Consider the following 13,655-nt stretch of genomic DNA (forward strand, 5'->3'; position numbering starts at 1 on the left):
GCTCAAGTATAGCAGGGATCATGGAGCTGGCGCGGGATCGGGCAGTGTTTCGTTCTGCTGTGCATGAGGTCACTATGAGTCAGAAATGACTCAACAGCACCTAATAAAAACAACAAACTTATGCATGTAAACCTGCACAAGGAATAAGAAAGACCGAAGAAGAGTTGATGCTTTTGAGTTGCAGTGTTGGAAAAAAATGCTAAGAGTACCATGGATTGCTAAAAGGAATAACAAATCTGTCCTGGAGGAAGTGCAGGCAGAATGTTCCTCGGAAGGGAGAATGGCCAGACTTGGTCTCACCTACTTTGTTCATGTTGTCAGAAGGAACCATTCCCTGAAGAAGGATTTTCATGCTTGGTAAAGTGGAGGGTCAACAAAGAAGGGGAAAGCCCTCAATGAGATGGATAAACACAGTGGCTGCAATGGTGGGCTCAGGTATAGCAAAGATCATGAGGCTGGCACAGAACTGGGCAGTGTTTCATTCTGCTGTGCATAAGGTTGCTATGAGTTGGAAACGACTCAATGGCACCCAACAACAACAACTATTTATCAATTATCTTCAGTAATATTTTAGTTGTGTGTGATATTAATGATGTTGTTTGATAATTTCCACATTCTATGGGCTTACCTTTCTCTGGAATGGGTACAAATATGGATCTCTTCCAGTCAGTTGGCAGGCTATCTGTCTTCCAAATCTCTTGGCATAGCCAACTGAGTGATTCCAGTGTAGCATCTGTTTGTTAAAACATTTCAATGGGTAGTCCATCAATTCTTGGAGCCTTGTTTTTTGCTAGTTCCTTCAGCGCAGCTTCCACTTCTTCCTTCAGTGTCATTGGTTCTTGATCATATGCCACTTCCTGAAATAGATGAATATAGACCAATTCTTTTTGGTACAGTGACTCTCTGTATTCCTTCCATCTTCTTTTAATGTTTCCTATATCATTCACTATATTGCCCATAGAATCTTTCAGTATTGCCACTTGAGACTTATATTTTTTCATCAGTTCTTTCAGCTTGAGAAATGCCAAGCATGTTCTTCCCTTTTGGTTTTCTAACTCCAGATCTCTGCACATTTCATTATAATCATTGACTTCATCTTCTCCAGCTGCTCTTTGAAATCTTCTGTTCAGCTCTTTTATCTTGTCATTTCTTCCATTTGCTTTAGCTACTCTTCACTCAAGGGCAACTTTCAGAGTCTCTGTTGACATCCATTTTGGTCTTTTCTACCTTTCCTGTCTTTTTAATGACCTTTTGCTTTCTTCATGGATGATGTACTTGATGTCAGCCCACAGTTTCTCTCGGTTTTGGTCATTCGTGTTCAATGCATCAAATCTATTCTTTAGATGATCTCTAAATTCAGGAGGGATATAATCAAGGTCATATTTGGCTCTCATGGACTTCTTTTAATTTTCCTCAGCTTCAACCTGAACTTACCTATGAGCAGTTTATGCTTCCACAATCAGCTCCTGGCCTTATTTTGGCAAAGAGATTGAGCTTCTGCATCGCCACTTGCCACAGATGTAGTTAGTCTGATTCCTGTGCTCCAGCTGGTGAAGTCCATGTGTATAGCCACCGTTTGTGTTGTTGAAAAAGGTATTTGCAATGAGTAAGTTGTTGGTCCTGCAAAATTCTATCACGAGATCTCCAGTGTTATTTCTATCACCAAAGCCATATTTTCCACCTACCAGTGATCCTTCTTTGTTTCCAACTTTTGCATTCCAATCACCAGTGATAATGAACACATCTTGATTACATGTTCGATCAATTTTAGACCACAGAAGTTGGTAAAATATCTTCAATTTCCTCATCTTTGGCTTGGGTGGTTGGTGTGTAAATCTGAATAATAGTAGTATTAACTGATCTTCCTTGTAGGCACACGGATATTATCCAATCATTGACAGCACTGTACTTCAGGACAGATCTTGATACATTCTTTATGATGATGAATGCCATCCCATTCCTCTTCAATTTGTCATTAATATAGCATAGTAAATCATATGATTACCTGATTCAACATGGATAAAACCAGTCCACTTCAGCTCACTAGAATATCAATCTTTATGGATTCCATTTCATTTTTGACAACTTCTAATTTTCCTAGATTCATACTTTGTACATTCCGGGTTCTGATTATTAATGGATGTTTGCAGCTGTTTATTTTCATCTTGAGTCACGCCGCATAAGCAACTGGAGGTCCTGAAAGCTTTACTCTATCCATATCATTGAGGAAGGCTCTACTCTGAGGAGGCATCTCTTACCCAGTCATATTTTGCGTGCCTTCTGACCTGAGGGGCTCATCTTCAGCCACTGTATCTGACAACATTTCAGGGCTATTCATAAAATGTTCCAGTAATATATCAGACAGTTTTTCACTGCTATTCATAAGGTTTTCACTGGCCAATTCTTTGAGAACTGGATAGCTTCTCTGTTTTTGCAAACCTGTCTTACTCTGGAAGCTCTGCTCAAACCTGCCCACCACTGGTAGTCTTGCTGGCATTTGAAATACCAGTGGCATAGCCTCCAGCATCACAGCAACACTCAAGTCACCACAGTACAACAAAATGACAGACAAGTTTGTCTCCTTTAGCTGTTCCACACCTGTCCACTTCCTGGTCTCCCTCAACCACCGCAATCCCACCACCCCAGCTCACTTCTTTCCTGGTCTCCCTCAGCTGTCCCAAACCTGCTGCCCCAGCTTACTTTCCTACCTGGTCTCCCTTAGCAGCCCCAAACCTGCCACCCCGGCTTGCTTCCTTCTAGTTCTCCCTCAGCTGCTCCAGGCCCACCGCACTGGCTTGCTTCCTTCCTGGTCTCCCTTTATTCATAACAGTCAAAAACTAAAACTTACCTAGATGTCTTTCAATGAGTAAATATTTCAACATACTGTGTTACAGTCATACCATTGAATACTCGGTAACAGAAAGAATAAACTACAAGTAGAAGTAACAACTTAGATGAATCCTCATAGAATTGTTCTGGGTGGAAAAAAAACAATAAAAAAGGTTATGCACTGTATTAATTCTACTCATATAACATTCTTGAAATAACAAAACTATAAAATTGAAGAACAGATTAGTAGTTGCTAAGGGTTAAAGAAGGAACCCAAACTCAACAGAATAGCTAAAACAAAATACTGTCATCAGATATTGGCAAGCATGTGGAATAAGAAGAGCTCTCATACACTGCTGTTGTTGTTGGCATGTGCCGTCGAGTCGTCTCCAACTCACAGCGACCTTATGTACAACAGAACGAAATACTGCCTGGTCCTGTGCCAGCCTCACAATCCCTACTATACCTGAGCCCATTGCTGCAACCACCATGACAACCTATCTTGGTGAGGGCCCTCCCCTCTTTCATTGACCCTCCACTCTACCAAGTATGACATCCTTCTCCAGAGAATGGTCACTTCTGACAACATGACCAAAGTAGGTGAGACAAAGTCTGGCCATCCTCACTTCCAAGGAGCATTCCACTTACACTTCTTTCAGGACAGATTTGTTAGCTCTTCTGGCAGTCCATGGTACTTTCAGCCTTCTTCTCCAATACCACAACTCAAATGCATCAACTCTTCTTCGGTCTTCCTTATTCATTGCCCAGCTCTCACATGCATAGGAGGCAACTGAAAATACCATGGATTGGTTAAGGCACGTATTAGTCTTCAAGAAAATATCTTTACTCATCAGCACTTGAAAGAGGTCTTTTGTGACAGATTTGCCCACTGCAAATCTTTTTATGTCTTGACTATTGTTTCCATTGGCATGACTGTAGAACAAGGTAATATAAAGTCTTTGACAATTTCAATCTTTTCTCCATCTATCGTGATGCTGCTTATTGATCCAGTTGTGAGGTTTTTTGTTTTCTTCATATTGAGATGTAATCCATACTGCAGACTGTAGTCTTTAATCTTCATCAGTAAGTACTTGAAGTCATCCTCACTTTCAGCAAGCAAAATTGTGTCATCTGCATATCGCAGGTTGTTAATGAGTCTTTCTCCAATTCTGATGCCATGTTCTTCTTCATACAGCCCAGCTTCTCTGATTATTTGCTCAGCATACAGATTCAATAAGTATGGTGAAAGGATAAGACCCTGATGCACTCCCTTCCTGATTTTAAACCATGCCGTATCCCCTTGTTCTGTTCAAACGACAGCCTCCTGGTCTATGTACGGGTTCCTCGTGAGTACAATTAAGTGTTCTGGAACTTCCATTCTTCTCAATGCTATCTACAATTTGTTATGATCCACACAATTGAATGTCTTTGCATAGTCAAGAAAACACAAGTAAACATCTTTCTGGTATTCTTTGCTTTGAGCCAAACTCCATCTGACATTAGTTATGATATCCCTTGTTCCACATCCTCTTCTGAATCCAGCTTGCATTTCTGGAAGTCCTCTGTCAATATACTGTTGCAACCATTTTTGAATTATCTTCAGGAAGATTTTACTTGCATGCGATATCAATAATATTGTTTGATAATTTTCACATTCTATGGCATCAACTGCTCATACATTGCTAATGGGAGCATAAAAGACACAAATTTATATTCCCAAGAAACTCAATAAACTCCAAGCAGGATAAACTCAGAGATCCACAACAAGACACATTTTAATTGAACAGTCAAAAAGCAAACAAAGACAAAGAGAATCCTGAAAGCAGCAAGAGCAGCAATTAGTCACATACAAAGGATTCTCAGTAAAATTAACACCTGATTTCTCAGAAACCACGGAGGCCAGAAGGAATGGAATGCCAGTGAATGCTGAAAGAAACTGCTGACAAAATTCTGTATCCTCTAAAACTGCCCTTTAAAAATGAAGGAGAAATTAAAACATTCCCAGGTAAATAAAAGTTAAAAGACATCATCACTAGTAGACTTGTCCTACAAGAAATGCTAAAGGGAATCCTTTAGGCTGAATGAAACAAAAGGACACTTAGATGGTAATTTGAAGCCATACAAAGAAATAAAGATCACTGATAAAGGTACTGATATAGGTAAAAATAAAAGCTGCTGTTATTGCATTTGTGACATGTAACTTCTCTTTTTGTTTCCTTTATGACATGAAGGACAAATGCCTAAACAAAAACTACAAATCTGTATCAACAAGCATATAATGTATAAAAATGTAATTTGTGAAAACAAGAACATAAACTAGGGGAGGCAGTGTTGGTTAGGAGTAGTTAATTTATACCATTGGAGCTAATTTGTTATCAATCAAACTAAATTTTTATAAATTTAAGATACTAACTGTAATATCCATGGTAACCACTAAGAAAATAACTAAAAATAAACCAAAACCCATTGCCATTGAGTTGATTCTGACTCACAGACCCTATAGGACAAAGTAATTTCCTCACACAGTTTCCAAGGCTGTAAATCTTTACAGAAGTACACTGCAAAAGATATCAAGAGGGAGCCAAAATAGTACACTAGAAAAAAATCAATCAAATCCAAAAGAAATCAGTATTGAAGGAACAAAAGATATGACATAAAGTAAATAGCACAATGTCAAAAGTAAATTCCTCAGTATCAGTAAATACTTCATAAATGTTAAGTTGATTAACTTCACCAACTAAAAGTCAGAGATTGCACAATAGGTTTTAAAAAAAAAAGTGATCCAATTACATGCTGCTTACAAGAGATCCACATCAGCCCATTAAGGCCCAAATAGGTTAAAAGTGAAATGGTAGAAAAAGATATTACAGGCAGTCCCTGGGATACAAACAAGATCCATTCCCAACTATGTCTTTCAGTCTTTGTGGAATTTGTAGGCAAGTTAAAAGAGGTGCATAAACTTATTTAGCCTTTTGTGCAAAAAAAGGCTCAAAGCTTTACAATGAGTTAAAAGTTACACATTAAACAAATGAAGTGATTGTGATAAAGAATTTGTAACTAGGGGTTGGTTCAATAGTTTCAAAGTGAGAACAAATTCACCTAACAGTGAAGGACAAGGAGGAGATGTCCATATATCAGACATTTGCAAGCCAGGAACTGCCTATATATGCAAATAATAAGCAAAAAAGAGCTAAGGAGGCTATATAACACCAGTCAAAAGAGATTTTAAGTCAAAAATTGTTACAAGACACAAAAGACAACATTTTATACTGATAAAAGAGTCAACTTAAGAAAAGATAACAATTATAAACATATATTCACCAAAGAAGACAGCCTCAAAATGTATGAAACAAACACTGACAAAACTGAAGGAAGAATTAGACAGTTTAATAATAATAGTGGAGGCTTCAATACACACTTTCAATAATGGATAGAACATCTAAACAGAAGGAACCAGAGGACTTGGAAGAACACTATAAACTAGAACTAACAGACATACAGAACACTCTACCCAACAAGAGAATATACATTCTTCATAAGTCCAAATGGAACATACTCCAGGATAGATCACATGTTAGGCCATAAAATGACTCTCAATAGAGTTTAAAAGATTGAAATGAAACAAATTATCTTCTCTAACCACATGGAATAAAGCTAAAAATTAGCATCGAACAAAAACTGGAAAACTCACAAATTCATGGAAACCAGACATACACTGAAACAATCAATGGGTCAAGGAAGAAATCACTGGAGTAATTAGAAAATACTTTTGAGAGGAATAAAATGAAAACACAGCATACAAAACCTTACATGATACAGTAAAAGAAGTTTTCAGAGGGAAATTCATAGGTATAAACACTCACATTGATAAATTCCAAAACCCATTACCATCAAGTTGATTCTGACTCATAGCAACCTTACAGGACAGAATAGAACTGCCCCATAAGGTTTTCAAGGCTGTAAATCTTTACGGAAGCAGATTGTCACATAATTTTCACGTGGAGTGGCTAGAGGATTACAATGATAAATAAGATCTCAAATCAACTACCTAACTTTACATCTTAAAAATACTAGAAAAAGAAGGGCAAACTAAACCTAAGGTCAACGGGAGTAAGGAAATAATATAGAAATAAAATAAACAGAAAATCAATAAAAACCAAAAGCTAGCTCTTTGAAAAGATAAGCAAAATTTAAAAATCTTTCACTAGACTGATTAAAAACAGATAGAAGACACAACTAAAATCAGAAATGAAATTAAGGACATTACTAAAGACCTTACAGAAATTAAAAGGATTATAACATAACACTATGAACAACAAATTATGTATGCCACCATTTTAGTTAATCTAGATAAATGGACTGGATAAATGGACAAATGCTAGAAACACATAAATTACCAAAACTAACTCAAAAAGAAATAGAAAATCTCAATAACCCTATATAGAAAAGAGAGTAAATTAGCAATCAGAAATCTCCAGAAAAAGAAAAGCTCCCTTCACTAATGGATGCTACCAAACACTTTAAGAAAAATAAACAATAATCCTGATAAACTCTTCCAAAAAAAAAAAATGAAGAGGGAAAATTCTCCCTATACATTTTACAAGGCCAGCATTACCCTGTTGCCAAAACCAGATAAAGATGTCACAAGAAACCAAAACACTAATATTGCTATGAATACAGATGCAAAAACTCTCAACAAAATACTAGCAATAATTAATAAAAACATACCATTATTTATAAAAAGAATTGTATCCCCCAAAAAATATGTTGATGCTTTAAACACCAATGACCAAAAACCAGAGGATTCTGGTTGTGAGATGACATTAAGAACATCATCCATGAAGAAAGGAAAAGGTCATTAAGAAGACAAGAATAGAAGAAAAGACCAAAATGGATGTCAGAAGAGGCTCTAAACCTTGCCTTTCAATGGAGAGTAGCTAAAGGAAATGAAGAAATGACAAGATAAAAGAGTTGAACAGAACATTTCAAAGGGCACTCAAGAAGAACTACTCAATTATTATAATGAAATGTACAAAGACCTGGAGTTAGAAAACCAAAAGGGAAGAACATGCTTAGCATTTCTCAAGTTGAAAGAACTGAAGAAAAAAATTAAGCCTCTGGCTGCAATACTGAGATTCTACGGGCAATATATTGAATGATGTAGGAAGCACCAAAACAAAGTGGGAGGAATTCACAGAGTCACTGTACCAAAAAGAATTGGTCAATGTTCATGCATTTCAGGAGGTGGCATGTGATCAAGAATCAATGGCACTGAAGGAAGAAGTCGAAATTGCACTGAAGGAATTGGCAAAAAACAAGGCTTCAGGAATCGACGGACAACCCATTGAGATGTTTCAACAAACAAATGCAACACTGGAAACACTCAATCAGCTACGCCAAGAGATTTAGAAGACAACTACCTGGCCAGCTGATTGGAAGAGATCCATATATGTACCCATTCCAGAGAAAGCTGATCCCACAGAATGTGGAAATTATCAAACAATATCATTAAAAATAATGTAAGTAAAAATGTAAAAATAATGCAAGTAAAATCTTGCTGAAGATAATTCAAAAACAGGTGCAGCAATATACTGACAGAGAACTTCCAGAAATGAAAGCTGGATTCAGAAGAGGATGTGAAACGAGGGATATCATTGCTGATGTCAGATGGAGCTTGGCTGAAAGCAAAGAATACTAGAAAGATGTTTACTTGTGTTTTATTGACTATGGAAAAGCATTCAATTACATGGATCATAATGAATTACAGATAACATTGAGAAGAATGAGAATTCCAAAACAGTTGATTGTGCTCTTCAGGAATCTGTACATACACCAGGAGGCCGTTGTTCAAACATAAAAAGGGGATACTTCATGGTTTAAAATCAGGAAGGGAGTGTGTCAGGGTTGTATCCTTTCACGATACTTACTCAATCTCTATGCTGAGCAAATAATGTAAGAAACTGGACAAATGAAGAAAAATGTGGCATCAGGATTGGAGGAATACTCATTAACAACCTGCAATATGCAGATGACACAATTGTACATGCTAAAAGTGAGCATGGCTTGAAGTACTTACTGATGAAGGCTGAAGACTTCAGTTTGCATATGGATTACATGTCAACATAAAGAAAACGAAAATCCTCACAACTAGACCAATAAACAGCATCACAATAAATGGAGAAAAGACTGAAGTTGTTAAAGATGTCATGTTACTTGGTATTATAATCAACACCAACGGAAGCAGCAATCAAGACATCAGACGACGTATTGCACTGGGCAAATCTGCTGCAAAAGACCTCTTTCAAGTACTGAAGAGCAAAGATATCTTGTTGAAGACTAAGGTGTACTTAATCCAAGCCATGGTATTTTCAATAGCCTCATATGCACACGAGAGCCAGACAATGAACAAGGAAGACCAACGAAAAGCTGATACTTGTGAGTTGAGGTGCTGGCTAAGAATACTGAAACCACCATGGACTACCAAAAGAACGAACTAATCTGTCCTGAAGAAGCACAGCTAGAACACTCCTTGGAAGCGAAAATGGCCAGCCTTCATCTCACCTACTTTGGTCATGTTGTCAGAAGGGACCATTCCCTGGAGAAGGATATCATGCTTGGTAAAGTGGAGTGTCAATGAAAAAGGGGAAAGCCCTCAACAAGATGGATCAACACAGTGGCTGCAACAATGGGTTCAGGTATAGCAAGAATTGTGAGGCTGGCGCAGGACCAAGTAGTGTTTCGTTCTGCTGTACAAAGGGTCGCTATGAGTCAGAGCCCAGTGGATGGCACCTAACAACAACAACAACAATACCATTTGGGACTAGAGTTTTCTTTGTTATGTTAATAAGTTCATCAGTATAGGGTATGTTAAATGTAATCACTTTTGAGATATAAAAAAGAGCAGATTAGGCACAGAGTCAATCATCATAAACAGGGGAAGACAGAACCTAACTAATGAAAACAGAAATAAATAAATCTATAAGCCCAGGAACTCTAATGATTTACAGCTACTAAAACCAAAAACCAAACTCACTGCTGGCTAGATATAAGGAGCTCTGGCAGCACAGTGCCTGAGGGATTTGACTCCTAAACAGAAGGTTGGCAGTTCAAATTCACCAGCCACTCCATGGAAGGAAGACCAGGCAATCTACTTCCATAAATATTGACAGCCTCAGAAACCCAGTGGGGGTCACTATGAGTCAGAATCGACACGGAGGCATTGAGTTTGGTGTTTTGGTTTTGGTGGTGTAATGCCTACGAGGTATTTGACTGCTAAACAGAAGGCTGAAGGTTCAAACCCACCATGCACCCCATAAAAGGAAGACAGAGCAATCAACTTCAGTAAAGACTTACTGCCTCAGAAACCCAATGGGGTCACTAGGAGTGGGAATCAGCTCAACGGCAGTGGGTCTGGTTTTGGGTGTTTTAGGAGCTAGACATTAAAGTCGCTATATTTGGAATCAACTCAACTGCAGTGGGTTTGGTTTAGTTTTAGGAGCTAGCCAAAAAAGGATCTCCTGGAAAGTCACATTCTGAATTTGTACTTCTAGTCTTCTATACAGGAGCTCTGGTAGCATAGTGGCTAAAAGCACTTGACTGCTAACCAGAAGGCTGGCGGTTCAAACCCACCAGCCACTCCTCGGAAGGAAGGTTGGGCAATCCTACTTCCGTAGTGATATTGCCTCGGAAACCCAAGGAGGGGTCACTATGAGTCGGGGCCGACTCGACGGCAAACAACAACAGTCTTCTATACAGGAGCCCTGGTAGCATAGTGCCTAAGGCACTTGACTGCTAACCAGAAGGCTGGCGGTTCAAATCCACCAGCCACTCCTCGGAAGGAAGATGGGGCAATCTACTTCCATAGTGATACCGCCTCGGAAACCCAAGGAGGGATCACTATAAGTCAGGTCCAATTCGATGGCACATAATAATAATAGTCTTCTATACCGTGAGAAAATAAACTCTGTTCTTTAAAGCCATCCATCCACTTGCAGTATTTCTTTTACAGCAGCTCTAAGAAACTAAGATACCATATTTTAAATATATTACTTACTGTGGTGTGATGGGATATATTGCCGACAATGTTCAGGTTTTTGAGCAGTTGGGGAGAACCACTATACTGTCCAGAGATCTGTTTCCTAACTTCAGCTGCCACAGTTCTACAACAAAGAAAGGAAATGCATTATTAAAAAAAAAAAAAAAAAATACAAACTAGTTTATAGTGGGGGAAGCTAAGTATATTAAAGTTTCATTTAAAGAACAATAAAATTCCAGCACATCAACTAAAGCTATGAACTCAAAATAGTTTACTACATGCTTTCTAAGCTTAAAATTACAGTAGAACATCTTTATAATCCTAATGTACAAAAGTGACAGCCAACTTAAATATAGCTTTTTTTTTATATGGCATTTCAGAGAATATACTTCGGCCTATAACAGAGCTGTAAACAATATAAAAATGCACATAGTAAAATTTATATATATATAAAATGTATATCTTTAAAATATATAAATTTTAATATATTAATTTCATACTTTATAAACAAATCAACATATGATAGGAATAAGGAAGAAATCATTCTTTTTTACTTTTTAATACTATTAGTTCCTCATTCATGACCTAGAAAACTATTTCCTATTTTTCCTTAACTAATGAAAAATGTCCTTATACTCTGGCTTTCCAGAATCAGACGCTAATCTACCTTTCCAGTGTTATATATCCTTTCCCAAATTCCTGTCAACAAACATAAATGACTTCCTAAAATGCTGTTTCTGTCTCACATCTACCAATCCTGGTCTTAACTAGTTTTATTGGTTAAGATTCAAATTCCAAGAGAATCTTATGAGTCTCAGCATGAGCTCTGCTAGCAATGTTTTCATAACTACTTAATTGTACACTAAGTATGTATCCCAGGGGATGCAAGCTCACAAAATTAATACTGCAGCCAGAAGAGAGAGAATGTTTCTTCTGACCACAGACCATGGTCACAGAATTGTTATGCTATTTGACTTTGAACAATGACACCTTCTTGGTAACAGGATGGTGAGACCAGGAACAGCTGAACAAAGGCCCCTTCCTCTTACCTCCCTTCTGTTTTCCCATGTACCCTGAGGCACACAACCTTTGTCTTTTGTTCACAATGTATCTTGGGGACATAGTGTGTAGAGCAGGTTTCCTGTGTCAACTCACCCTGGGGTGAGGGTCTGAAGGAGACCAACTGTGGTGGTTAAGTTTGTGTGTCAGCTTGGCTGAGCCTGGTTGAGTGGCTGGGCATCTGAATGTAGTTATTCCCCATGGGGAGATTAGTAATTTATTCCATGGTGGAATCTATTGGAGCAGCTAAGTAGCTGCTTTGGGTATGTGGTCTGCTGCCTGTATGTAAGCTGTGGGACTGGTCTCTAGCTCATGGCATGCTTGAACCCTGTGTGTAGCTGTGTCGTTCAGCAGCCTGCCATCCTCTGCCCACCTTGGGACTTTCAATGGACTTGAGTTAATGGCCTGCTGTGTGGTTTGGTAACATCAGGACTGTGCCTTTTTGCTTGTCAACCTTGGGCTTGTCAGCCTCAGCAGCCAGTTGCTGTCTAAGTGAAGAAAAGACTCTAGCTCCTATGGGCCAGAAGGAGGTGGCGGAGCTGAAGCCCAAGGTTGAAGGGCTTTCACCCAGCCCCTAGAGCCTGGCACTTTGAACTCAGACTTAATGCCTTCAAACTGTAAGAGAATAAACTCCTGTTTGTTCAAGCCATCCCATCTGTGGTATATTCCTATCAGAGCAGCACTAGGTAACTAGAACACCACTTCATGATAAATCTTGCCCAATTCATCTTCATCCTAATCACTGTGTAAGGAAATAAAGCATGTGATCTCATCACTGAGTAAATGTCATTATTTACTGAGACCAACACCCCTGTTTGAGCCCGTTTTTCATTTCACCTCACTGTACCGTACAAACTTCTTAACTCACAACAGCTAAAAATAATACCACCATCACCAACCCCTCTTTAGAGCTCTTAGAGCATGTGATAGTTGGAGCTGTGTGTCAACGTGGCTGAACCACAGTTCTGTGTGGTTTAAGCATTTGTGATGTGGGTTGTTCCAATGATGGGATCAGATATATATGTTCTGAGCAGCCAATCCACTGAAAGGGAGTTTCCCTTGAGGTGTGGCCTGCTTCCAGTATATTTATGGACATCCTGGGAAAAGAGACTCTCTTCTGTGGATCGGGATTCTGCCTACAACTGTCTGTGAGCGAACAATCCACCATTCAGCCTGGAGATTTTGGATTTGTCATTCATTGGAGTCAACAGCCAGTATACTGCCTGTCAACCCTGAGCTCCTCAGCCCCTGCAGCTGCGTGAGTCAGGAAAAGCCTCCAGTTTGACGTCTAATGCAAGAATTTTGGACTTGCCAGCTTCTGTAAGTGTGTGAACCATTTTCCTAAGATAAATTTCCCTTTCTCTCTCTAAGATTTACTGGTTTTGTTTCTCTAGAGAATCCAGTCTAACACAGAGCATTCATCATAAAGGAGTGGCATAATGCCTAAGGCATTTGCCTGCTAACTAGAAGATTGATGGTTCAAACCTACTAGCTACTCTGCGGAAAGAAGACTGGGCAATCTACTTCCATAAAGATTTACCACCTTGGAAACCCAACAGGGGTCACTATGAGTTGGGATTGACTCAATGGCAGTGAGTTTGGTTTTTCTTAGAGCATTCTTCATAGCCTAAGTTGCATTTTCCTTCTTCCTTATTTTTTCCATGTTTCATATATGCTCTACATAAACAGAAGCACTGGTTTTATTCATCTTTGTTTTCCAAAAAATACTTAG

General features: G+C 38.6%; 1 protein-coding gene across 1 annotated transcript in view; it reads right to left on the reverse strand.

Annotated features, from left to right (window-relative positions):
• The window catches only part of DOCK7 (dedicator of cytokinesis 7), a 281,812-nt gene extending 270,637 nt beyond the window's left edge, over positions 1 to 11,175 (reverse strand). Inside the window, exons 1-2 of the mRNA XM_007959115.2 lie at positions 11,147 to 11,175; positions 10,883 to 10,988 (exon numbers count right to left, since the gene is read on the reverse strand). Coding sequence (XP_007957306.2) covers positions 10,883 to 10,988; positions 11,147 to 11,175 — 135 coding nt within the window. The remainder of the gene's footprint in view (positions 1 to 10,882; positions 10,989 to 11,146) is intronic.
• Between the last annotated feature and the right edge of the window lie 2,480 nt (positions 11,176 to 13,655).

Source organism: Orycteropus afer, unplaced genomic scaffold (assembly GCF_000298275.1).
Source record: "Orycteropus afer afer isolate SDZICR_OR568_19922 unplaced genomic scaffold, OryAfe1.0 scaffold00016, whole genome shotgun sequence".
Lineage (NCBI taxonomy): Eukaryota > Metazoa > Chordata > Mammalia > Tubulidentata > Orycteropodidae > Orycteropus > Orycteropus afer.